This window comes from Drosophila simulans, chromosome 3R, assembly GCF_016746395.2.
Source record: "Drosophila simulans strain w501 chromosome 3R, Prin_Dsim_3.1, whole genome shotgun sequence".
Taxonomy (NCBI): Eukaryota; Metazoa; Arthropoda; class Insecta; order Diptera; family Drosophilidae; genus Drosophila; species Drosophila simulans.
This window is the reverse complement of record NC_052523.2, coordinates 10554091-10578794: the sequence shown is the minus strand read 5'-3', so window position 1 is coordinate 10578794 and position 24704 is coordinate 10554091. Positions and strand designations below refer to the sequence as shown.

Sequence of the window (24704 nt, the reverse complement as noted above, 5' to 3'; positions counted from 1 at the left end):
TTTCCAATTTAACATTTATGTATGTACATTGTATGTACACTATGTACATTTATATGTATTTTATAACTTTCGTGTGCTAGCAAATACTTGCGAAACTATTGTACCCACGAGCAACTTTTCAACACTCGCATTTTCATCCGAAAGATAAATCTTAGCTTAAAAGATTTTGGAATCTTTTGCAAAATGTTTGTTTTGGCTGGAGCTAAAGATATGTTTTATGAATGTTGTATGAACACATTTGATACACTTTTAAGTCGCTCTACTTTGGTATCTTTGGGTTTGGCAATTTCTCCAGAGTGCTGGCAGCCGTAAGATACTTTTCAGTTTGCATCTTTTCTGCGGTTTTGCTCCAAAAGTTCTTCGAGTTTTCAGAATGTGCGTGTGGTCGCCATTTCCCAGCACTACCCCGCAGTTTTCCCCCCCTCCATTGGTCAATCACTTAATGCGCCTTTAATTTGCGTGGCCTTTTCTGCTTTTGGCCCCCAAGTTGCGGGAATGAGCCGCTAATGTGTTTCGGTTTGGTCCCCGGGAAACAGGCAAAGGCAAACATATCACTTGACGCGCCTAATGAGTCTGGAAGGGGTGGACTTTCCAGGGGGGTTGGGATTTTCCGAGGAGCGGAGCATGGATATTACCGTTAGCGACTTTGACTAAGTTGCGGCCAAAAGCATTTGTCGCTGCTGCTGTCGACAAACAACTATTTATAAAGAATTTCCCTCCGTTCCGTAAACAACTTGTACGTGCACAGAAACAAAAAGTAGTTTCAATATTTTTGATTATATTTGATTATATTTATTTAAAAAAATAAATATATACATTTTAATTTTTGTAACATTTGATTAATAAAAGATATTGACTTTGCATTCTTTAGGCCCTAAGATATATTACATGAAAATTCCTCTAAGTGTAGCCCATTCAAAAGATAGGCCCCCACATTCTCCACTCTCCAACTAATTTTTTCATCTGCTTTCAGCAACTGGCACAATGGAATTGCATTGAAAACAAACAGTTAAGAATGTTTATAAACAAAACACAGAAGGAATGCGGTGGGTGGGTGGCGGAAAAGTGGGCGGGGCTGGGGCCAAAGTGGCGCAGAAGGTGAAAGTATAACGATAAACGTAAACAGTAAGTGGAGGTGCGAAAAAAATGCGTAAACACAAATCGCATTGCAACAAAAAAAGAGTGTGCACCAGTCAGCAACATGTTGCTAAGGCGCCAGCAACTTCTACGGAGAGAGAGAGAAAGAGCGCGAGAGAGACCGAGTTCATTTTCGAAGTTCGAATTTCGAAAGAGAGTTCTTCTTGGGTGATATGAAAAATAACATTGAATTTTCATGCCGGCTGGTGTTGTTGTTATTGCACTTTTACATGCAGCGGAAAAACAGCAACAAAGAAGAAAAAACCAGGAAAATGCTGAAATCGCTGCCTCCCCCTGCTTTCGCCACCACTACTCCCATCAGACATTGACCTTGATAGTGGTCGTTGTTTTTGTTGCTCTTCTTCACTTGATTGAACGACCAAAAGTTCTGTTTTTGCTTACCGGTAAATAAAAATGGTAATCGATATGATGAACTATAATTTAGTTTTATTGGGACATTTTCGAATGATACATTTTTAATGGGCAGGTGCAGTAATTGATACCCTTAGATGAGTAATTTAATGAGCTTGTTATTCAAAAAGACAAATGCTAAATCTGTTTTCAAGCATCTGTCATACTTATTATCGCCCGACTCTCTTTAAATCTGCTTTAAGTTTTAATGTGTTTGTTTAATAAAGAAATCAAGAAATTAATCTCCAAACTTAAGCAACATGTAAAATGTTAAGTCACCATTTCAACATTATGTGTTTATATTTTTTCAATGGGCTTGGCTTTTCTCAAATATGATTATGGTGTTTATCATGCTATTGACTGTCACAATATCACAGCTAAGGAACTACCTATGTTTTCCTGAAACTTTCCATAAATCGTCATAATGGGCTCGCTAGATAAATAAAACAAGAACAAATAACATATCTGTACATAGATACAAGCTTTTGGGTAACACCTAAATATAATTGGAATTGATTAAGAATTAAACAAATATTTTTCAATTGTTGCTGAACTGCATAATTGTGAATCTTTTGCGATATGTATATACGAGTTCAACGACAGCCGATTTGAAATGCAAGGTAAACAAATCTTAAACATTCTTTGGTTGGATATAACTGAGCTGAGTAGGGGCTTTTTATTAAAAAAATGTGATAAGCAATATATAAAGTACATTTATTTATGATTTTATTGGTACTTTCGCCAGCAACATGAACAATTTTCCAGCGCCAGCGAATGTCAACTGCAACGAAAATGTGCGAAAATGCCGATTAGAACGAGCACGAGTGAGTTCATCCTCTCTCTGGGGAAGTTCATTTCCCCGAACTCTCTCTGGATTCGGCAGCGGCAACCGATGTCGATGTTGCTGTCGTGTTGTTGCCGCTGCAGATGTTGCAGACGTAGCTGCCGTCGTCAGTCGCTCGAAACGAATTTGGAATTCAGTTTTTGACTCGACGTCGCAAGAAACGGACGTGAGTGTCTCGCGTGTTGCCACAAGAATCGAAAAGAAAACTCTGAACGGAATACGAGACTTTTTTCAAGATATGTGAATCATTAGTGGATTACTGAAAACGAAAATAAATACCAACGAAAATATTTACCACAAATCCCAAGCAAACGATACGCGCGCCGTGCAAACTAATAATAATAATTATAATACCGCAAATATTCAGTGTTGAGTGATACTCGAAAAGTTGTCAAAAATCAAAGCGAAATTCACAAGCAATACATTGGATTAATAATTGGCTCGAAACCGATTTGATTAGCTAGCAAAAGACAAGCAGAAACAGTTTATCAAAGCACTTGACAAATATCCGTTGGACTATAAAAGCAGAAAAGCGGGTAAGTGGGCAGGGAAATGGAAAATGGAAAATCAAACCTGGATATGCCGCAGAGAAATTGAAAAAACTTTTACGCAGCGGATTAGTTGGCGATTTGGGTTGAGCTTCTGTGGGCGAGTGACAATCTTCTTAGCAAAGATCAACGGAATTTCCCTTTGATTTGGGAATTACAACCTTAAAGTATGTTTAAAGTTGAGTTTTCTAATCTGCAGAGTGCGGTGCGGTGGTGACTAATTGAAACGAACTGAGAAAAGGCATTCCAGCGGAGTGAGGCCGTAAAAAACGAGATTTATGGGAGGAAGTTGGGGAATTATTCAAATAAGCAAGTGAAGGATTATATCCGATTCCAAACAAAATTCCCCGAAAGTGTGCGATGTGTCTATCAAACAGATATGTTTATCCATATAAAGTTACGCCCGAGTGATGAGTGATTTTTGTGGAAACAGCAGATAGCTGTGCAGCTATCAGCTATCGGCCATAAAGCCCAGAACTCTTGTGGCGACCCATGCGGCTCCACCAGAATGTAAACAAATCATCTCTGGGTTTCGCTGGAGCTGCGGCTTCTTCCCTTCTTCAAAGCGAAGAAACCGCCACAGAGACGGGAAAATAAAGAGAAGAAAAGACTGCGAGGGACCTTTAATTATAACCAAATACTAGTTGAGGCGACACCTTTGTTTACCTGCATTTTCGAGCGCGCTGTAAATTTGTTTAAATTATTAGCAAACGCGCAACAAGTGCAGCCAGTCGAAGTTCATTATTTCATTATTTCCCCGATTCTTCGGCGTGTAAATCCTTTGGTAAATAAGTAAAGTATCCCCCGCCTGTCGACGGCGTAACTCATAAATTCACGCAAAATAAAATTTATGCTTTGCGACTGGAGCTGGGGAAGTCGGACAAGAAGATGTACGCAGGATCGCGATAAGATCTGGTCTTAAATGAGTTGTTAAACGGGAATCGTGGCCGCCATGGATATAAATAATAATAACAACTCAATCTGGAGTGGCGTGGGTAGCTCGAAAAGTCCTCGGACAAGTGAACTGCTTGCGGTCGCAATGGTTCTGTGTAGTGGATTCCGGATTCCGAATCGATTTGAATCGTGTGAATGGGAAGCATTCTACCTGTTTGGCAAATTGAATTTTAATTCGGAATTGAGTCGTACACATGTCGGCCCTTTTTCACAGGATTTCCGCTTGCTGTTTAGCCTTTTTTCGAATGAAATCCCTCGGTTCGGCTAATTAGTATGCCAAGCGTGTGCCACTGAAATTTAAAAGCCAACTGACTTTCCTCTGTAGTTGAAACATAAATTTCAGTAAAAGTGTCGTCTGTGCACTAGAGCACAGCAAGAAGCCTATGCCTTTTTTTTTAGCTCGATGAATATTTGTGTGCAGACGATGGCTAAAAATATCTTATTTGCTTTCTGCGGCAAGTCTGCATCAAAGAACTAAGTTCATTGAATAGGCCAACTTATGGCAATTCCTAAGCTACTTACAAGGTAAACTCCGCTCAGACCTCAAACAGAAAGTATCTTATGCAAATAAGTCGCTATATGGCGGGCAGAAACAAAACATTGGCGCAGGAATATTAAGCAGTAAGAAATTGTAAACACAAAGCAAAATATTTGTTATACGCTTGTAAATTTATCGCGGGGCAGCAAAGTCCAGCCAAGCAGAGGAAAGCGTAGGAAAAGCGAAAGCGCACAGAAAAGCCGGGCGAAATTCAGGAGGCTGTTTTTCACGCTCAGCTGCCCGGCGGCCGAAGAGGAACTCTGGCGAAAAGGAGGCGAGCCTGAATAACAGAAAAAAAAAAAACTTTATCGCAGTGCTCGCAGGACATGAATTTTCCCCTCATCACCATCCACTTCTCTTTCAGCCTTAATGCTGAGTGACATTGATGTGACATGCCGTCATCTTGCCTCTCCTATTGCCCACCAATCTTTGCTTTATTTAAAAGTTTTTCCTTCCCTCGCATTTTTCTCGCCCAACGCCTCGGGGGCGTGGCAAGTTGTGTTTGGTTAGTAGAGCACTCACACCTTGTGGAAAACAAGGCACCTCGGGACCCTGGCCCTCGCAAATAATAAATGATATGTAAACTAAGTCAAAAGTTGCCGTAGGTTGGGTAAATCACAACTGAAGGGCTAAGAACCGAGCCCAGATCCCAGTAATTTGTGCGTGTGGCCAGGCCCGAAGGCATTTCCACAGATTAAAGATGAAAAACTAGGGAAAACCAGCTTTAATGTAGTTTAAAATGCGTGCAGAATAAATCAAGGAAAATCAGCATACTATATACTATACTATACTATACTATATACTATATATCCTACTGATAAAAACGGCAATTAACATTGAAATAGTTTAAACATAATTATAGTATCATCCACCAGTTAGATAGTACTTATCTGAATCTTCATAAACCCTCCAAGATTTCGCAACCATTATTTCCGAGGATAATTCCAACTGTCTGCCACATTTGTTCCACTTACGAGTCCGACAATCCCCCGCTGCGATATCAGTGCCCTAACTATAATGTCTCAATATCCGAGCCAAAAAAAGTAGAACGAGTGCGACAGAGAAAAGCGAGATACAAATTCTTACCTGAACCTGAGGTCGGTTTTCCATGGCCCAGACAACAACGACGCACCCATATCAATTTCCTTCGTGCGACCCAAACGAATTAAAATTACACATAGACTGGCGGTCAAAAAAAAAAAAAAAAATAGACAGTAGGGATTTCGTAGATCCTTTGCCTCGAATCCGAAGGCCTGTCGCCAATGCCGGAGAACATTTATCATGGCAGCTAATAAATGCGTTTCCCTTACCTGACCGACACGAACCCAATTGCAATTGAGCCATATAGACACATAGCCATATAGCAACCCCCGATATGAGGCCTGACTTCTGGGCTGTGTCCATCTAATTTTACTTTTTCCATTCTCTCTCTTTTCTTTTTTAACAATTTCCCAATCAAACAATTCAATTATGAAAGTGTATAAATTTGAGCCAGCTGTTCTTGTACTTGAACCGCAATTGTCTTTGTCAAGTACTGGAAGAAGTTCTCCCGGAATAAATCAACTGCGAGTTGAAAGTGCGAGAAAGTGAAAGGAAGACGGGAGAAATTGCATTTATTTTTGGGGGAGAAATGGAAAACCCTTTAATTGGGCTTGAAGTGTTTGAGTTACGATCAGAAGGGGCAGGGAATTCGTAATCCCGAGCCGATGCGATTCAATTCGATCCCAGAGACAGCTGTCCTATAAGTGTGGCCAGCTTTAAAGCAATTATCCGAGTGTGCCCGGCTTTAAGACAATTATCTAAGTGCTTTTGCCCCTGCCACTGATTTTGGGTCCATCCGTTCTTATCGAAACGAGTTGCCCACGCTAATTGCCCCCCGAACTCCTGCACCTGATTCGGTTAGGACTTTGATTTCCATTACGCTTCCTTTTGAGCCTGTCCATAACATTTCCGTTTTACGCTTCAGTTAAGTCCGTTTCTTGGCCGAAAAGGAGGAAGAGTAGAGAGTCGGGATTGGAATAGGGATACGGATGGCATGGGATGGGATACGAGCAGTCGACTTAATCTCAAAACAAATCGATTTCGTTGACTGTCTGTCTTGCGTTTGGGTTTCCTCGGGACTCCCTCTGCTTAACTTGGCTCTTTTTCAACACGATTTATTTCATTATTCTCGGCCGTTGGTTGTTTTTTCTTTTTTTTAAGTTTTTGTCTGCTCAAGTTAATCACCCAGACCAGACAATTCAATCGATTTTCAAGAGAGCCCAGCCGTAACTAAAGCTTTAAGTTTTGCTGAGCACATTTTCTTGAAATTCAATCTTGTCTTTGGAGATTTCTTTTCCGTTTTTATTTCGATTTTACTTTTATTTTCGTACGATTTCTTTTGTTATTTATTAGTTTGGTCTGCGCCGGACTTCAATTCAATTCAATTCAATTTTCTTTACAACATTTCATCTTTGACATGTTTTGTGTGTCCGTCGGACTGTCTGTTTGTCATTGTGTTTATATCCAAGAGCTCCTCCGCCGTTCTCCTCCCGTTTCCTGCCGCTTCAGGCCGTTGTCGTCTTCGTTTTTAATATCTTTTAATCTCCAATGTCAACAGCGGCTTACATTTGATTGCAAGACAACACACACAGATACTGTGTGTACACACATATACATTTTTTGTCGAGATCTTATCAGGCTGCAGTGCCTCGAATCGAGACTCTCTTCGCCGTTCCTCTCCAGAACTGTCAGCTAATTAAACGAAGCCAACTGGCAACATATGTTGGGAATGGGAATAAGATTCAGCCTCAGAACGAGATTCAGAGTCGGCTTCGGATTTGGATTCGGAATTGGAATTGGAATCGGACTCGGGAATCACAATGCCAACCTTGGACTTGGACTACCCCACACAACAGATGGGGAATTCTTGGGCTGTCAGTGCAGCTGAACTGAGAGACAAGTCCCACAAACAGCAGCCGAATGTTGAAGTTTCGATTCAAACCCCACTCCACTCATGTATCTGTATCTACCTACCGCGCCTCATAATATATCGGATTGCCACGCAGGACCATCAATCATCCGTCCTAACTCAATTGAACCCCCGAAACCTTAACGCCGAAAAAGGTTTCACCAAGTCAACCGTTTTTTCTCAATTATTTTGTCAGCATATGTGTGAAGAAAAAACACAACCGCAGCCAAAAAAAGGATAATAATAATAGAAGTATTGAAAATAGAAAACACGAAGCACACACGCTGGAAAAACCTGGGGTAAAACAATTGCCAGTGAGTCGACGGAAATCGGGAAATCGGGGTGCAAAGGGATAAATATAGCAGAGCTGGCGAGCAAAGTAAATAAAAATAAATAGCAAAAAATGGAAACGCATTAAGGAAAATCAATAAAAATTAACATTTGGCCACAAAGGGGGTGCTGCTGTTGGAGGTGCCAGGGGGTGGTTAGGTGGCGATTTTATTCCATTTGATTTTATTTTTCAGTTTGCATTGGCTTACAGTCGTGTTCGCGGGGAAATGGGCAGGATCAGGCCAATTAAAGATAGAAAACCCGGCAATTGTTACGTGCCAGGACATCCATGTGTGAGATAATTAGCACACAAAAGGAGACAAGGCCGCATGCTGAGTACTTTTCAACTAACCAGTGTCCTTTTTTCCCTCTTCCTTTTCAGCTACAAGGCCGCCAATGAAGGCTGTCCAGATGACAGCGATCGGGCAGCGAATTTGACACGCACCCAAAAACTTCAAAGCGACTCGCAACCGAACCGGGTAACCCCCTATATAGGATAATCCCCCGCAGACCCGAAGATCGAGGAGGTATACCACCTATACCACACCCCGTCCGCCGAAGTCACACGTACTCAATGTGGAAAATGCTGGATATGATGGAACTGTCCGAAGCAGAGCTCTTCATGTTCGACTGCGACGATTGCTCGGGCACGCCCCTTGCCCCACCGCCCCAGTTCTTCATCCCACCGCCTCCAAGGCCGCCGGCCCTTGCCGAATTCACGGTGGTGCCGCAGGATTGCAACGAGGAGCAATTGGCCCAGCAGCAATGGGATAGCGATGTCTGCCAGGCAATGCCGGTAAGTGGAAAAATCTATTTAAGTATTAATATTAAATCCCTTGCTATCTAAATTAGTTGAAAAAGAAAACAATATTTATTCAAAGCTCTAAACAGTGTATATTCCGCAAATGCGCAGAGTTTTCAGTCCCGACCTTCGATGACATTTTCTTCCCCAGTGCAGCTTAGGCTGATTATAATTTTGAGGGCGTTGCAAATGGGATTTTCCAACCCGACCCCACGGGTGGATGATTATGCAACCCAACCCTCTCCGCAGTGCCATAATGAGGCCTGCATTTTGGCACAGCTGTCGAGATTTTCCCCTGTCTGTTGATTTTCCGCTCGCCGAAACGAGTTGCAAGTGATTTGGCTTTTTGTGAGAGGTGTCAGAATTGTATGTTGCCTCATTGAATTATGTGCTATATGCATATTACAATAACAAAAGCCTTCTTGTCGCTTTTCAAGTGGTGGGTTGTGGCTGTGGGCGTGGCCGGAGGAGTTGATTATGAGCTGGTCGAGCTGAAAATAAATGTTAGCAGTTGAGTAGGCACTCGAAATAACCGGCGAAGGATGCGAATTGATTTATTGACAGGCTAAAATTATGCCACCTGATCGAAAATCTGTTCGATTTGTGGCCTAAGAGGATAATTGCTGGATAACAAATTATTATTCACATTATTTAGCTTAGCTAACAAACCCCCTGAAGTGCAAAACACATTAGATTTATCTGAAATACTAGTGTGTGGCATTCCGAACTCTATGACCTCTTTAAGGCCATTAAACTTTAAGTCAGCCACCCGAAAGCACAAAAAAGGACTCGATGAAAAATTGCCAACATGCCACGCCCACTCGAACAGACGTAGCCCACAATTCGGGTGCCGGCAGGAACCGCAAGGAATCACTTTAAAGCAAAGTGAAACAAATTTCTTTTCGTTTCAAGTCCTTTTGGCCTCCAGTTGCCGGAGCAACAGCTGTTGCGCCTTGGCGTGTTGTTGCTGCCCCCATCATTATAAGGACGAGTAAGGACGATGCCGACGATGCTGGCCATCCCCTTGGACAGTGGAAGCCCAGTAACAGTTACAGTGGAAATTACAATAACAATGAAAAGTTAAACGGCAGCAACACAACACAAAAAAGGACAACAAGGAGCATTTTTCGGCCGCCAGTCGTCGGCAACATATGGCCCGAAATCAACCCTCCAACTTTAAAAGGTTGTCAGCGGTTACAAAGGCAAAAAACAAAATAGATATTTCTATATAATTTCTGGCCTCAGACCGAAAACAGCCAGATAGATAATTTTCCATGTGGAAAAACTGTAACTCGGCACTCGTCTAATCTGGGGCAAGTGTTTGTTTAGGCGCAGGCGATGATGGCTGGGGGTAAACTTCTGGTAAAACAAAGATCAAATTCCACATATCAACACCGCAGCGGTCATTGATAAAATTTCACGTGCTCCAAAAATGGAAAAATAGAAGAAAAAAAAGCGACTCCAACCCCCAAAAATGATTCGACTCCAAGTGTTTTCCACTTAATTCTCAACATGATAAATTTAAATAAATACGAGTATAACCCAACACGAAATGAAACGGGGGAAAAATGTATCCATATAAACCGGATCTGTGTGTGGTCCACGTCATCTTAGCGCATTTTCTGTGTGGGCACTTGAGTCTGTCGCCGTTGATTTATGCTGACAAATCAAATGTTAATGTTAACATGCAGTTTATGTCAGAAAGTGTATCTCACGGCCCTCGTCTATCGGGAAAAGTATCTAAAATCCAGTCGCGGGCTTATTTTGAATGTAATATGCGTTTAGATCAATGGGGAATTGCAAGTCCGCATAAATCGCAGGTAAACACATTAAAATCTCAACGAAATCTGCTTAAAATCAATTTGAGCAACCGAATCAATTTAATGGATTAGCGTTGACGAATAAAATTCAATGGCGGAAAGCTCTGTCGCCCATCAAATTGATAAGTTTATCGGGAATTGTGCCAATTTGGAAGTGTGCGAGTGTGCGTGTGTGCGTGTGGGTGTAATTGTCAACTGGCAGATGGAAAAGAAGGAAAGCAGCGAAGGAAAAAGCCGAGAGCGGAAAGCTTGAAAAAATCGGCGAGGAAAAACCTTTAAAAGGCAAGCGGAAGTGGCATCCTCGCCAGACATGCGAAATTAAATTTCCACCAAGAGTGTGCGGGTGTGTGTGTGTGTGTGAGCGAGCTAAGGAGCAAAAATACTTGACAAGCAGCTTCTGATTTGCTCCAATGGGCGTGGCAGCAAATAATCCTTTTTCCAGCTTTCGCTTCCTTCTTCCTCATCGCAATATACATGTATGTACGCATGTATGTATGTATGTTGAACCGCTCCTTTAAGCAGACGAGAAACTGTTGAAGATGATGACAAAGGAGAGTATTTCGGGGGCCGAAGGACATCCAGACTGGGTGTGTAGCAAATAGCATGACATTGATATCAAATGTCGTGAGAATGCGAAATTCCTCAGCTACTTCTTCGTCTATATATAGCTAAATTCTGTTGCCTTTGGCTTTTGTTGTAGTCTGCTTTTGGGCGCTTTGGCTTTTGGTTTCCGTGGAGTGGGTGGCTGTTCGGCCGAGTGGGTGGTGTTGGCATGGAATGACAAGGCCGTTGTTGTTGCTGCTGCTGCTGTTTAGTGTTGATGTTGTTTACAGTTGACGTAGCCAGACACAGCTGCAGACAGTCGCAAAAATCAAGCGGAGTAGGGGAGCTGAATGAAAAATATTTGTGTGCACAAAAATTGAATTTTCATGTGAGGATGGATGTCCTGTTGAAAAATATGAAGGCAACTCTTTTGCTCGAGCAGGCAAGATATTTGATAACAGAAGATGGCTTTTAAAACTTGGAGCTGTAAACCTGCTTCATTTAATTTGTAATACATAGGATTTCTCCCCATCATCTTGTTAAATTCCAAATAACCTGACTGCGCTTTCCATTTTCCGCTGCACTTTTCCACTATCCCATTATCGGCACCATCGCAGCCACATCGGCCCAACAAGTTTCGCAACTCATTACACCCCCCGAACATCTTATGGGAATGGGGCTCAATCACGAGCTGTTTCCAAACAATTGCACTGCCAAGTGGTTACAAAAACCCCGGGGGTTTCAAGGAGCTCCACTGGAGGGAGGGGCATATCCACCAGGTCGATTCCCGATATGCACGTGCAACGGAATCGAAGTTGGCGCGGGGGTGCTAAAAAAAAGGAAAAGGGGGCGAAAAAAGAAATAGAACGCAGAGGCGCCATCCACACATGCATCGCATGTTCGAAAAACTTTTGCCATGTTATCAAAGCAGCCAAGTTCTGGCCTTTGTTGCTGTTGCTGTTGCAAAATAGTTTTCATCCTGCAAGTGGCACGTGCTTGTTGCTGGCTTTTCCTTTTGTCGTGTTTTGATGGTGAAAACTTTTGTGTTTTTCTCATCAGGCACGAAAATGAAAACGCGCTAGTCGTTGACTTTGCGAGCGAAAAGTTGTTAACTTTAAGTTTCAGGAGCGGTGAGAACTTTTCCATAGGTACGGCTGGGTGGCGGAATTCATTTTGACGACTGATTTTGATGACTTGCCAAACGGTCTTCCCAACAATGTAGCTCGAGCTTTTTTATGCACTTTGGGCACACTTAAAGATTTAGGTCAAAGGCAAACATTTCACTTAATGGCCTACTCAGGCCGCCTGCCGGTTGCCGCCCTTGAGCCTGGTGATTTTTCACGATTAAAAAGTTGCCACAAGGCCGGAAAAACATTTTCCGCACACACACACACACCAGCCCACAGAAGCTCACACGCATAAAAGTAAACAACATTTTCCAGCTTTGGCTGCGTTAATCTCACTTTGCCTTATTCCCGCTTTTTATTATTATTATTTTTTCGGGTGGGTGTAAACTTTAAGCCATAATTTTATATTCCGCCCCACCCGAAACCCGTCGACTAATGGCTTTTGTTGTCTGCAACTTGAAGGAGGGCTTAATTATTTTATCGGCCAAGTTGTTCTGGATGCACCGAGAGAAATAAACGCACACTGTTGGCGTTAAAATCGCACTTATAACTTATTAAAAACTCATAATCAATCGAAAGAACTTATCAACATGAGTTGATGGGATTGATTTTGAATGTGCATTGAAATAACCTATTTTTCCGAGTGCCCACTGTTTGTTTGCCTTACCCTGTATTCCCTAGACATAAATCGTTCAAACTCTTATCGTTATCTTCTGCTTACAATGCCTACTCCTTTTTTCCTGCTTTTCTTCTTTTCTTTATTTAATTTAATTTATGGAATGCCCAGGGGCCAGGGAGTGTGTGTTTTCCAATGGGTAGCGAGGGGTGAGCGGGCTGTTATTACAAACGGCCTAGATGGAAAGCCTTCAATCATACCGGTGGCACTGCTTATCTGGGCAAACAGCGAGCAACTCTACTTCTGTTGTTATCGATAATGCGACTCTGTTTGCTCTGCCGCTTGTATTTTTTGTATTTTCATTTTTATCTTCGGGTTAATCCGTAAGGCAGCTGCTGGAAGCGTTTCGGTGGCAATCGACAACTGTCGCAATGCATACAGTTATTGCCCCCGCCTCGCGATTCCAGAAACAAGCTCCACGCATTTGTTTGTTTGGCCCCAAAATGGGCATTACAAATAGGTAAACGCCTCGCCAGTCCAACAGGGTAACACATGTATGTATTTTAGATTTATCGATTATCAACGCACGCAGTCGCACACAATGCAGTTCAAAGTTGAGTGGAAAATGTGTGAAGCGTACGAAATGAAAGCGGGAAATGTTGCCAGGGCGAGACAAAAGGAAATTGTTTCATTTTCTTTGCACCGACTGAAAAATATTGTGTGACGCAAGTGGGATTTCTATAAATTCAATTGGGAACTTAACTTATTGTAGGGTATGGAGCGGGGCGTATGCGCGCTGATAAGTGTTATGTAACATTGCAAGCAATCATCAAATTAAAGGGCTTTTGATGCAATAATGTTTCTCAAAATACCTTAAAATATTCTATAATTTTCCGTTACCTCATACCACCTTGGCGATTCACTTCGATCCAACCAATGCTCCAAATTCAAATGAAACGAATGATCGAAGCCCGAGGAGAAAAGACGGAGGGAAAACCTCGTGTCAGGTCTCATTAATCAATTTGATTACGAGCATTTGAGCTCTTTTCCCCCTGCCAGATTTCCAGCTTTTGGCGTTGCACTGCGCACACATGCCACACATAATTGTTTAATTTATTATTATTTGTATTTGGCTTTCGCCTCGCTGCGGAGTCGATTTGTCTCTGAATGGGTTTCAAAATACAAATTTCTTAATTTTTATTTGTGTGCGTTTGGCTTGGCAGTGATAAGCGATCCAAATGCGAGCAGCTTTCGGGGATGCCCCGTTCCCCGCATTCACATTCCCCCCGGATTCGATAATTTAAACAATTTCGCCATGTGGAAGGCGGCTGTTGGACTTCAATATTTTAATGGCTTATCTCTGGGGGCTATGCTATAGAAATGCTCTCTTGTAATGCTGTTTGTTTATGCTCTCAATCCGAGTCCGTATTTGTTGCTCTCACTGAAATATGAATAATATTTATATTTGCTGCGAGCGCATGATTAATTACTGCAGCCCAGCTGATAAGCGTTTGAATCGCTTTGTGAGTGGCGAGTGCTTCCGCATTTTGCCGCAAACTGTGCCACTCGTGTTTGTGTTTGATGTGGGCAAATAAATCAAAATCGGAAAGTTGGAAAAATGCTTTTAATAAATTAGTGAATGCACAAAATGCATTACGAATTAAAGAGTAACCTACATTCGAAGACAAAGAGTTGCCGCCTAAGTACACACACGCATACAGTCGCTGGCAAAATTATTTGCACAGCTGTCATAGTTTGACCCCAATTTCCGTGTTTGGCGAAGCTGTGTCGCTCTCTTTCTCGCTTTCTTTGATTCCATCTCGTTCGCACACTCTCTGTCTCATGGCCAAAAAATATTTTCCATGTTTTTGAATGATTTATGCCACGCGTGTGTGTGTGTGCGTGTGTGTTTGTAACCCGAACGACAGGTGCATTTGTGGAGGAGTTTTGCCCACTTCTTCGTTTTTCGCTTTGCCTTTTCAAGTTTGACTCTCGGGTCAAACGGCCAACAAAAATGAAATAAAATGTGAAACAAATAAAAATACTTAATGCAAATATTTCACATTCGGCTTATCGTTTTTTGACAGAGACGGCTGAAGGTGGAGAGCCAAATGTTTTGGGTCAAAAGATTAGGAAATGTATTTGAAAAAATATCCAATATTTAAATCATTCTGATGTTTGCTGACATTTTTATTTAATTTGCTTTTTGCCTTATCCTACGCTTCATTTCCATAGATAAGCCATTTCCACTGCGTCCTTATCAATCTTTATTCACTTCCCGTATCAACTGATTTCCCTCATTTATTCCCGACTTCATTATTTATTTAGCAACTTTTTTGCATGCCCAAGCATAAATTCAAAGGCAAATTGCCTACCTTATCCCCACTCCAGCTGACCTTAATTTCCTGGGCCTGGTCAAAAGCAAAAAAAAAAAAAGAAAATAGTTGAAAAAGGTAATACGCCCACACTCCCAGTCTGAGTTTGAGGAAAAGCCAAAGTAACCGAAAGGTTAACAGCGCAAGTCGCGTGCGCTGCGCTTTTGTTTGCATTTCGTTAGGCATATATACGAAAATATTTCCACCCCCCTCCCCCTTCCCAACAGCTTGTTTTTCCTTTTGGCCGCGCGTTTTGGGCCTTTGTTTATATGCAAAATGGCTTTGTGTTTGAGTTGAGCGTTGATTTACTCACACTCAACCACTCAACTTTTACTCTTACTCTTACTTTTACCCCCGACTAAGACCGACGTTTCCCGCTCTATATCTTTGCAGATCTTGGATGCCAGCCTGTACAGCAGTCAGTCGTTGGCCACATCGGCCATGATAGCCGTGTTCTCGCTGCTCTTGGTCTTGATTGTTCTCATCTCGTCGCTGTTCGTTTGGAAGTAAGTACACTTAAAAAATTGTATATATCAAAGGGGGAATTTCAGCTAAAGGCCAACAGAAGAATGGATTTATTTATGCATATAATAGATATGTGACATAGGAAATTTATAACTGCAGATCCTCTGCCTAGTAAATATTTCTTTCAGTGTCCTGGGCAAAGATATCCGCAATGACTCAATTACTTGGCCTGGCCCACACTCGATGATTTTCCCCAGCGAACGCGTTGTGTGGCTTTGTCTTGACTATTACAACGGCTTGTCCCCTTCTGGCAACTATTCTTTTTTCCATTTTTTTCTCTTTGCCTTGCCGCAGTGGAAGCTGCAGACTTTTGAGGCTTTAAAGGAGGCGTTAACCATTGCCTGCAACATGTTGCTCTTTTGCCTTTATGATTTATGTGGCTCCAAACCGCAGCAGAAAAAATAGAGTTTCCAGTGGTAGATAGCTGAGATGCGATAAAGAGGCGGAGTTGCTGCATTTCATAGGAATTTCTTTCGTTTTGCGCTGAGCCGAAGCTTTCCCAAAATGTTTGCCACGTAACAGATTTAAGTGCCAGCAATTCAAGTTTAAGAGCTAAGCCCAAAATTCAATTCGAGATATTACAAGCATGAACATATTTTAGCTGCTCCCGAAAAACATAATCAACTCAGTCAGTTCAGAGGATAATAAATTCCCGACCAACGCTGGCAAATAAAATACAGTGCAGGTGAAATCGCGGTAGCTAAAAGTGTTGAGCCGCAAAAATGTTCACGCCGTATTAAAAATGCAAGCAATGCATAAAGATTATAAAACTATATCAAAAATGTATGCAAACATGTGAAAAATGTGGAAAATAGAAGAAAATAAACTGGAGGAATAAAAACCCATTTGCTAAAGCTGTCGAAACAGGGCTAGCGAGGGAAAGAGACGGGGCAGGCGAAAGAAAGAGAAGGAAAAAACGCGTTGCCAAACGAAAATTAATGTAGTCTACTTTTGAGCGGAGCCACACTGACCTATATGGCAATGTAAACGTGTGCGTGTGGGTGTTTGGATGTGTGGCTGTGTGGGTGCACTTAAAACCGAAACTAAATTAAATTGAAATTTTATATAAATGTTGCTGCAGCAGCTGCAAGAAAAAAGCACGTGAGAAATGGCTCAGGCAGACACACAAATCAACTTTTAGTTGGTGGTGAAAAAAAATCCCGACTCACATGCACAACACACAAGTAAAGATATAAAACAATTTACTTTTACAGTCTCCGCAAAAAAAAAAGCAAAGCAAAACCCGAAAAAAAAACACTCGAAAAAACTCAGTCGGATTGCAAACGAAATGAAATCTGCTGCAGAAATAAACCACAAAAGAGGAGCTGCAGAAAAAGGGGCGAATGAAACGAGTCCTGGACATTGTTTGCATGTAATGCAGTGTGGAAACAGAGCCATGAAAAGCTGGGAAAGCTGGAAAAGATTTTTGCACGCACAGCAGAGTAGAAACGAGAAAGAGCCGGCTAGATAATGGCTATGGGCAAGGCCAAAGCTTTACACCACATTTTTTGCCCTGCCCTTAAAGGGTTAAAGAGGATAGGCGGAGGGACCTTAAGGATGTGGGATTTCTAGGGGGATAAGCTCATGCCCCCCGCTCATTAACATCAACAAGTGTTGAAGTTATATGCTCCCCAAAAGAACCCAAGGCTGTCCCGAAATCGATTTTCCTTTCACCAACAATACGCAACTTGTTCGGCAATATTCATGGGTCCATGAGAAAAGCAGAGGAGTTATGGCTACAAGCGATTTTCATACATATTCATTAAAGTTTGCTGACCGCACGCACGCACAGTGGGTGGAAAATGGTGGTGGCTGGGAAAACCGGAAGGAGGCGGAGAAGGAGGAAAAACAACACTGACTGTTGTTGTTGTGCTTCATCATTTTTGAGGTTATGCCTCGCCATAACAAAGGCAGCAAAAAATACAGGACAAACGGGCATCTTTATTACATAGTTATCTATGCATGCGTGTGTGTGTGGGTGTGTGGGCGTGGGTTTTCCAGCTTTAAGTGTCTAACTGACCTCCCCCGGAAAACTGTGTCTGTATATTTATGTCTGCGTGTGAGTGTGTCTATGCTCGTGCCATTTTTGTGGCATTTATGATGTGGCACATTATTTTTGCCTTTATGTGTATGCGTGTCCTGGACCCAAGCAGTCGAGGAAAAGGAAAAGCAAGGAAAATAAACACACAACTATGAAAAGCCATAAATAAAATAGCAACTAATTTTATTTATATTTCTGTTTGAGCTTCGAAGCAAATCAAATAATCATAATGTCACTGTAAGAAAAAAGTTGCTGGCTTCATCGAATTCCGGAATCTCGTTTTTGCACCCGTTGTAGTGCGTTTAAATTCTTTATAAATAATTAATTAAAATGCCCCGGACAGATTGCCCCCAACCGATTATCATATAAAATTCAAACCATAAATTGCATTTATTATGATGCATTTTGTCCTTTATTTTTTGTGCAACCCCGCTACATTTCCGCTGGTAATTACCTTAATTATTTTAATAAACCGCCAGAGTGTTTTCAGCACTCTCCGATTGCCACACACTTTGGTGCAAATGTTTGCATACTGGAACTTTATTAATTACACGAGATTCGAGTGCCACGCCATACCAAAAACCATATGCAACACGTGTGCGTGTGGCGGCAACCGACAAAAAATGATGCTCTTTGAAAAAAAATCTGAAGCCCTTGTTATTAAAATTGTTAACATTGTCGTCAGTTAATAATAATTCAATAAATGTATATGCTTAATTTGTAAGCAAACATTTTCCCCCAACCCAAATGCTGGGAAATATTTTACAAATTTGAGGCCGCAACAAAGTCAAGGCCCCGGCGAAATGTTCATTCATATTAAATGAGCAGGGCAACCCCGGAAACCAGAAGAAGTAAGAGTTATGGCAGCATTAACATTGTTGACTGGTAAATAAGTAAAATCAATCTTTTTTTCTCACTGCCTATTTGACTTGGGTCTGAACCAGTGTGTGCATGTTGTTATCAAGTATGCAATAACAATCACAATTTCAGCTGATTATGGCCAAGGAGCGTGGCTCAGCACGGTTGCCTTGACGATTTCCCATTTAATCAATTGCAACTCGGGTCTTCCAGAGTTGCCAAGTTACTGTGTGACTCACGCCGTCAACAGTCGTTCCTTCCACTTTTCCTGCCCTCCGTAATTTGATGCCTAGTCGGGTCTTGCCCTGCGGTTTTGTTTCTGCGGTCAGTTTGTTTGTCGGCTGGCTGGCCGGCCGGCCAACTGCAGTGAAATTATGCAATGGTCATTCCGATGGGGCTTTCGAGTGGTGATCGGGGGGCAATGGCGGGGGGAGGCGGAGCAGACCACCAAAGTGGCGGTGCTGGTTTTGTGGCCGGAGTAAGCAGTCAAATAGCATTTACTTTGACTGCAGTTCAAACGAAATTATTGGCTGGGAAAATGTATTCATTAACTGTGCTCGTCCAAAAATTCAGGAAACAGTTGACCTGCAAACAGAAATGAATTTTTTAAGATTTTATTAAAGCTTGGAAAATAAATTTGTCTTAAGCTTGAGTTTATTGATTTTTGAGCAGGCTTATTAAATTTTCTTTCTTCTGTGCCAAAATGCTACTTCACTTTGTTTCCACCTATGCAGATTTTGAGCTTCTGTTTCCCTTTTTTCAATCTCTTTTTTTAGCAATTTCCATATCAAAGTATTAACACGCCCGCTTCTGGCAACCATCTCCCCCTTTTTGCAATACCTTGGGAATATTTGTAGTACTTCTCTTTATTCTTTTGCCTATTTCTATTTGGTTTTGCTTCCTTTGTAGTTTGCTTTTTTACGTGCCGGGCTTTAGACTCTGCAACCCCCAAAAGGCGAAAGTGTGAGTGTGAGTCTGTAACTTTAGTTCAGAGTTCATAAATAAAAGATTCACTTCTTGCCAGGCAGTAACTCCCTCACACGCACACAATAACATTGTTGCCCCTTTCGGTTGCCGGCTACTTTTTATTGTAAATTGCTTATGCCAAAGGAGAAACCCGTGTCTGTTTCTGCCCCCCAAAGGTATTTCGCATTTCGCATTTGGCTTAAGTCTCGCTTCAACCCCATTCTGCATATATCGAGCATACAAATGGTTTACTTTCTTGCCAAATTGTACGACACTCTGGGGGATGGCCCCGAGTTCCATGGCCTCTCTTTATGGCCAGTTGGCCATAACGCTTAGAAATCAAACAAGCCTCTCAAAGGGTTAAGCCAACAGGGCCTGCTCCTCCTTCCACTCCTCGCATTCATCCTTGATTTCGTTTTTACGCCTCGTAAGTGAAATGAAATGAAATCAAGGGGCACGGGGACAAAAGTCGAGTGCGGAGTGCCGTGGTTTGTGGCATGCCACATTATTTAATTTACTTTTAAGAATATTCCAGCAGGCAGACAACTGGCAAGAAGCTCAATCCCCATCCTCATCCTCCCATCTTCATTCCAAGGCATCTCCTCCTTGTCTTACTCTCACCCAAAAGTCAACAAGCTGCTCTTCAGCTGGCTAACATGAAATGTGAGAGGCGTGTGTGTGTGTGGGCTGTCTATTATATCCTGCAGGGAATCTGGAATACTATACTACATTGCCAAATAGAGTTTGTTAGTCAGCCAAAAAGCCTTGTAGTTTGTAATCTCGAAAGACCTGAAAAGCTTTAATTTTAATTAGATCAATACATGCTTACCCAAGTTTACTTATGAGCTAAAGCCTTGAAATCTATTTAAACTTCGAAAAGTTTAAATCTCTTAAGAAACGTAGTTTGCAAAATCCTAGGTCAAAGAAAATTCGTATATTCTTTTCCATCCTCCTCGGGCAAACTCCTAAAAGTAGGCAGGCATTTTTAATGTCTTCCCACAATCAGTTTTCACGTGTGCGCCAGTGTTTGTGTTGGCTGAGGGTTTTTACGAGCGACTTCCGTTTTGACATCGCAACATGTTTACCTACAAGACATTACAAGGATGTTTGGGGCTCATCCTTCCCCAGTTACGTGGCGTCAATTTAATTTCACATTTTTCATTATGCTTATGGCTGCACGAAGGAAGGAGACGCTCAAGGCTCTCTGTTTTCCTTGCCAGGGGCAACACTTAATTATGTTCATTATTTCCATGGCACGCGGTTGTCGCTCCTGGGGAATCCCCAGCTTCTCGAGCTTCTCCAGCTCATCATCATTCTGACAAGCCCGACGCTTTGTGCTCATTTAAATTGAATTTTTGGCTGTGAGTGTTTTGTGCTGCTTTGGCATTCTTTATTAATCAAATTGTTTTCGGGCAATTTCGCAAGGAGGCAATAGCCCGGCCTTTGCCTTGTTTACCTGACATTTATCAAGGTTGCTCTACACCCTGCTGGTCATTACAAATCGATTTATCTTTGGCTTGGCCAAAGAACTTATGGCTCTATTAGGAGGAGGGGGAGGCAAGCCGAAAGCAACGCTAAATGTTTGCTAAAGCCGAGCAACATCATCATCATCATCAGTCTTCTTTAGCCATCGTAGAAGCACTTATTAATCGCTTTCTTTCTCTCTTCTTTTGCAGAAACAAGCGGAAGGTGCAGAATCTGCTGCCCTGCAAGACACCCACACGAGGCCCCCTCAACGGAGCCATGCCCCTGGGCGGTGGCACTTTGGGATCGGCGCACCACCATCATCATCACGGGATGTACGAGGATCCCGATGCGCACTTGGGCCACCATAGACCCCTGGTGATGCATCGGCATCACCACCACCAGCAGCTGGCGCACCATCATCACTATCAGCAGCATCACTCCGAGGTTAGTATCTTTGGAACCATTATGAAGTACACATCCTTTCTGGCGTTCCCACCCTCGCTCATCAGCTGACAAGCCGACTGACAAACATTACGACAATCGCTGTCAAAACATTGCGCAGTCATTGTCTCGCGTTCAGGTTACTGCTCTGTTTTTGATCCTGTCACATGCAATTCAATTGTAAGACGAAACCACATTTCCTTCTCGCCGAGGATATCCCTTTCTGCATATTATTCATTTATGTCTATGGTCCTTTATGCCCATTGTACGCCTCAATTTACACTTGAACTTGACATGGCACAACGTACAAACGCGGACACATCCATAAGATATGTGAGAGTATGGCGTATCCTGTTGTGTGTCCCCTACCCTCCTCCACTCAGCTTAATTTCAGCTCCTTTGTGTGCCTAAATATTTTACGACTCTGACGCCTCGAAGGCTTTTTCTGACCCAAAACGTGTTTTCTTTATGGCGCGCTCACCCTCGGTTTTATTCCATTTTTTCATATTTTATGTGCGAGTTTTGCGCTTTTTGAGGGACTGAAGTGTGTGTTTATTTTATTGTCTGATAAACAGTGCCTGTAGGGGCCACATATGAACCGAAGTCTTAAGTACATTCCAGTTCAATTAGTTTACACGTTATACCTTCTTTTAAACCATTTTCTTGCCTAGAATGCATATCGAGGATCAAGTAGTTAGAGCATTTGACCTAGTTTCTTAAGTTCACTTGGTGTTAAGAAATAACCCTTTAACTTTTACTCTCAATACTTTAAATGGGTCGTTTTTGCTTCCCTGTTTTTTTTTCCTTACCCATTTATTATTCATTTTCTCGTGGCATTTTAAACTTCTTTTTTCTGCCTTTGTCAGCTTTGTTCTGTTTCAACAACTGCTTATGCTGCTCGGTTGCCTTCCCCTCGACTTGCCCCCTTTACTCCTGCCGCCTTGTCCTGTCACATTTCAAAGTCCTGCCCGAGGGTACGTGGCAGTAAAGCGGCTTACCAGGAACAACCTTCTCCTTTCCCGCAAGAGGGTTGCAATGCCACACGGAGCACAAAAATGTCATAATGACAAACTCGACATTCTTTTTAAACATTCTCCTTCCTTGCATTGAAAATCGTTTAGTTTTCAGATGGTACAGAAAAGAACTTTGATTGTTGGCAATGCAAATATTTTTCGCAGTGCAGTTGGGAAAGTAAAAGTAACGCCAACCGCTTTCCCTTACCCCTTTTAAATTCTCTTTTCTTTTGCAACATGTATCTAATTTAGTATTCCTCTTTCTCTTACAGCTGCTCCAAGGAAAGAGTATTCACTATCCCAGCGGCTATCCCATGACGCGTTCGCCACCGTTCCTGGTCAGCTCCTCACCTGGACCCGATCCGTATCGCTCCAATGACAATGTCTACGAGGAACTGGGACCGGGACGCGTTGATTCCGATGGCGAGTCGGAGCCGCCACTTCATTCAGATGACGATTTCGCTGAGGATGAACTATCCCTCCCTGGCGAATGCAGTTTCCAGAAGGAAACCAACCTGCCAGCGGCCGGTGCCACGCCCTATCACGAGAGGGCGGCGGGAAGCAGCAGCAGTTGCACAGGAGCAACAGGAGTAGCGGGAGCCACTGGAGCGGTGGCTACATCCGCGAGTCTGCCACAGGCTGTTCAGGAGCGTCACAGTGTCCTGAGCAGTGGTTCCTCGACGGGTCAGGACACCTCCACCGCGACAGCATCCTCTGCCAGCAATAACAATCACGAGCTGGCATCGGGATCGAACAATCGACGTACTGGCCGCACGCGACAAAGTCGCAGCTCACAGGATCAGGATCTCAACAACAGCACCTCAACGGCGGATATTGCCGACCTGGCGCCTCTGTACGACAACCGCAGCAATCTGATGTCCCTGGGCTACGTGGCTCGCTCCACAGCACCGCAATTCTATAACACCTTGGAGCACGAAGTGGAGCGCAGGAATCGGATTAATGCGCAACTCAGCAAAGCCCCAGTTCCTCCGCTATCCACAATTTACAGGGAACGCATCCGCTATCCCCATGCCAGCCAGCAGTATCCGTCGAGTGTGGCCAGTGGCCTGATGGCCGCCACGATGAGGGCGAGAACTCAACCGAGGGTATTGGACCGTCGATTGGCACCACATCAGCATCAGCACCACCGCATCCACGCTGCACCAATGGCCCAGGAGCCATCCTACTGCTACGCAGAGCCCATGTACAATGCCAACTATTACTACGAAAGTGCTGGTGGCGCCCGGCCCTATGCCTCCACCTTACTACCCACTGCCGCGGACTATAGGCATCCGTACGGGGACTCCAGTTTTGGATCCGATTCGGGATACAGTCACCATACGCCTGCCAGCTCGATTGGGCGACAGGACTATGATGTAGCCGAGCCACAAGTGCTAACCCAACCGAAACCGAGCAAACTTAGTTCGGCCCTGAACTTCAGTTGGAATCGCAACTCGCGGGGCAAGGGAACAAGTGGAGGAGCTATTGCCAAGACCTCGGGAAATAGCAGCAACAGTAGTGCCACCAGCCCCAACAACAACAGCAGCGCCTGCTCCACCGTCACATCCCAATTGGAGAACAACAATACTGCCAGTCTCTCACCAGCGTAGATAAACTAATCAAGTATACCCCATGAAATATCCTTGTAAATAGGGGGGTTTGAAAACTAAGCCCTTGTACAGTTAGTCATATCTCTTGAGCTAAGCATACTAAATATCAAAACTGTCCTGCGTGTACATCGTCAAAGCAATAGTTGTTTAACCTATATATACTAAACTCGAAGCGGAGAGCCCAAAGTTTCTTGATAGGATTATCGGAGATGGTTGCCATACCACCAAGTTTTCGCTCTGTTTCAAAAGCAAGAACTTGTCGCAAAGCAAAGAACTTATAGGTCCTAAGTGTTTTTCCAATGTGATTGCCAAATTCTACATTATAATACTAAACTTTATTAAAACCTGCAAAACTAATTTATAATCTAGTTATAAAATAGATATGTCCATAATGTTACTTTTAAGTTTAACTTTAGTTTTGTTTGTTATTTTAGTTTTTAAGTGAAGTAGATAAAGAGAAGAGCTCCTAAAAAAAAGTTGCACAGAAGGTCAACAAAAATATACCAAACTATTAAAAAAAACAAAATGAAATCAATGAAATGGTTTTTTATTTTTTTTAAATTTTACAAATTTTCGGTTGCTATTATTTTGGGTTTTGATGTTTAGCCATTCCAATTTAAACGCAGACCAAATATTTCTCTTTTTAAATGTATAGTATACTTTTCGGCGCTGCAATTATCTGGACAAGAATTCTTTTGATCTACATACTTTTCAGAGAACCTGTAATGTTAACCGCTAACAAAGGCTCTGTTAGCTTACAGACAACAAAATATTATAATTTCGTGCAG

General features: G+C 42.6%; 1 protein-coding gene across 1 annotated transcript; it reads left to right on the top strand.

The window, feature by feature from the left end:
• The first annotated feature begins 2449 nt into the window (after window positions 1-2449).
• LOC6727931 (TSC22 domain family protein 1) lies at window positions 2450-24451 on the top strand. Its single transcript, XM_016175379.3, has 5 exons — window positions 2450-2928; window positions 8095-8508; window positions 15389-15501; window positions 21062-21296; window positions 22579-24451. The coding sequence occupies exons 2-5, from the start codon at window positions 8287-8289 to the stop codon at window positions 23914-23916; spliced, it is 1908 nt and encodes a 635-aa protein (XP_016034542.1). The 5' UTR covers window positions 2450-2928; window positions 8095-8286; the 3' UTR covers window positions 23917-24451.
• The last annotated feature ends 253 nt before the right edge of the window (window positions 24452-24704 follow it).

What these genes read in the sequence shown, in the direction of transcription:
- LOC6727931 (XM_016175379.3), top strand. Translation starts at nt 8,287, where the DNA reads ATGTGGAAAATGCTGGATATGATGGAACTGTCCGAAGCAGAGCTCTTC. An exon ending in TCGTCGCTGTTCGTTTGGAA is followed by an intron (nt 15,502 to 21,061) that starts GTAAGTACACTT and finishes CTTCTTTTGCAG; the next exon opens with AAACAAGCGGAAGGTGCAGA. An exon ending in ATCAGCAGCATCACTCCGAG is followed by an intron (nt 21,297 to 22,578) that starts GTTAGTATCTTT and finishes TTTCTCTTACAG; the next exon opens with CTGCTCCAAGGAAAGAGTAT.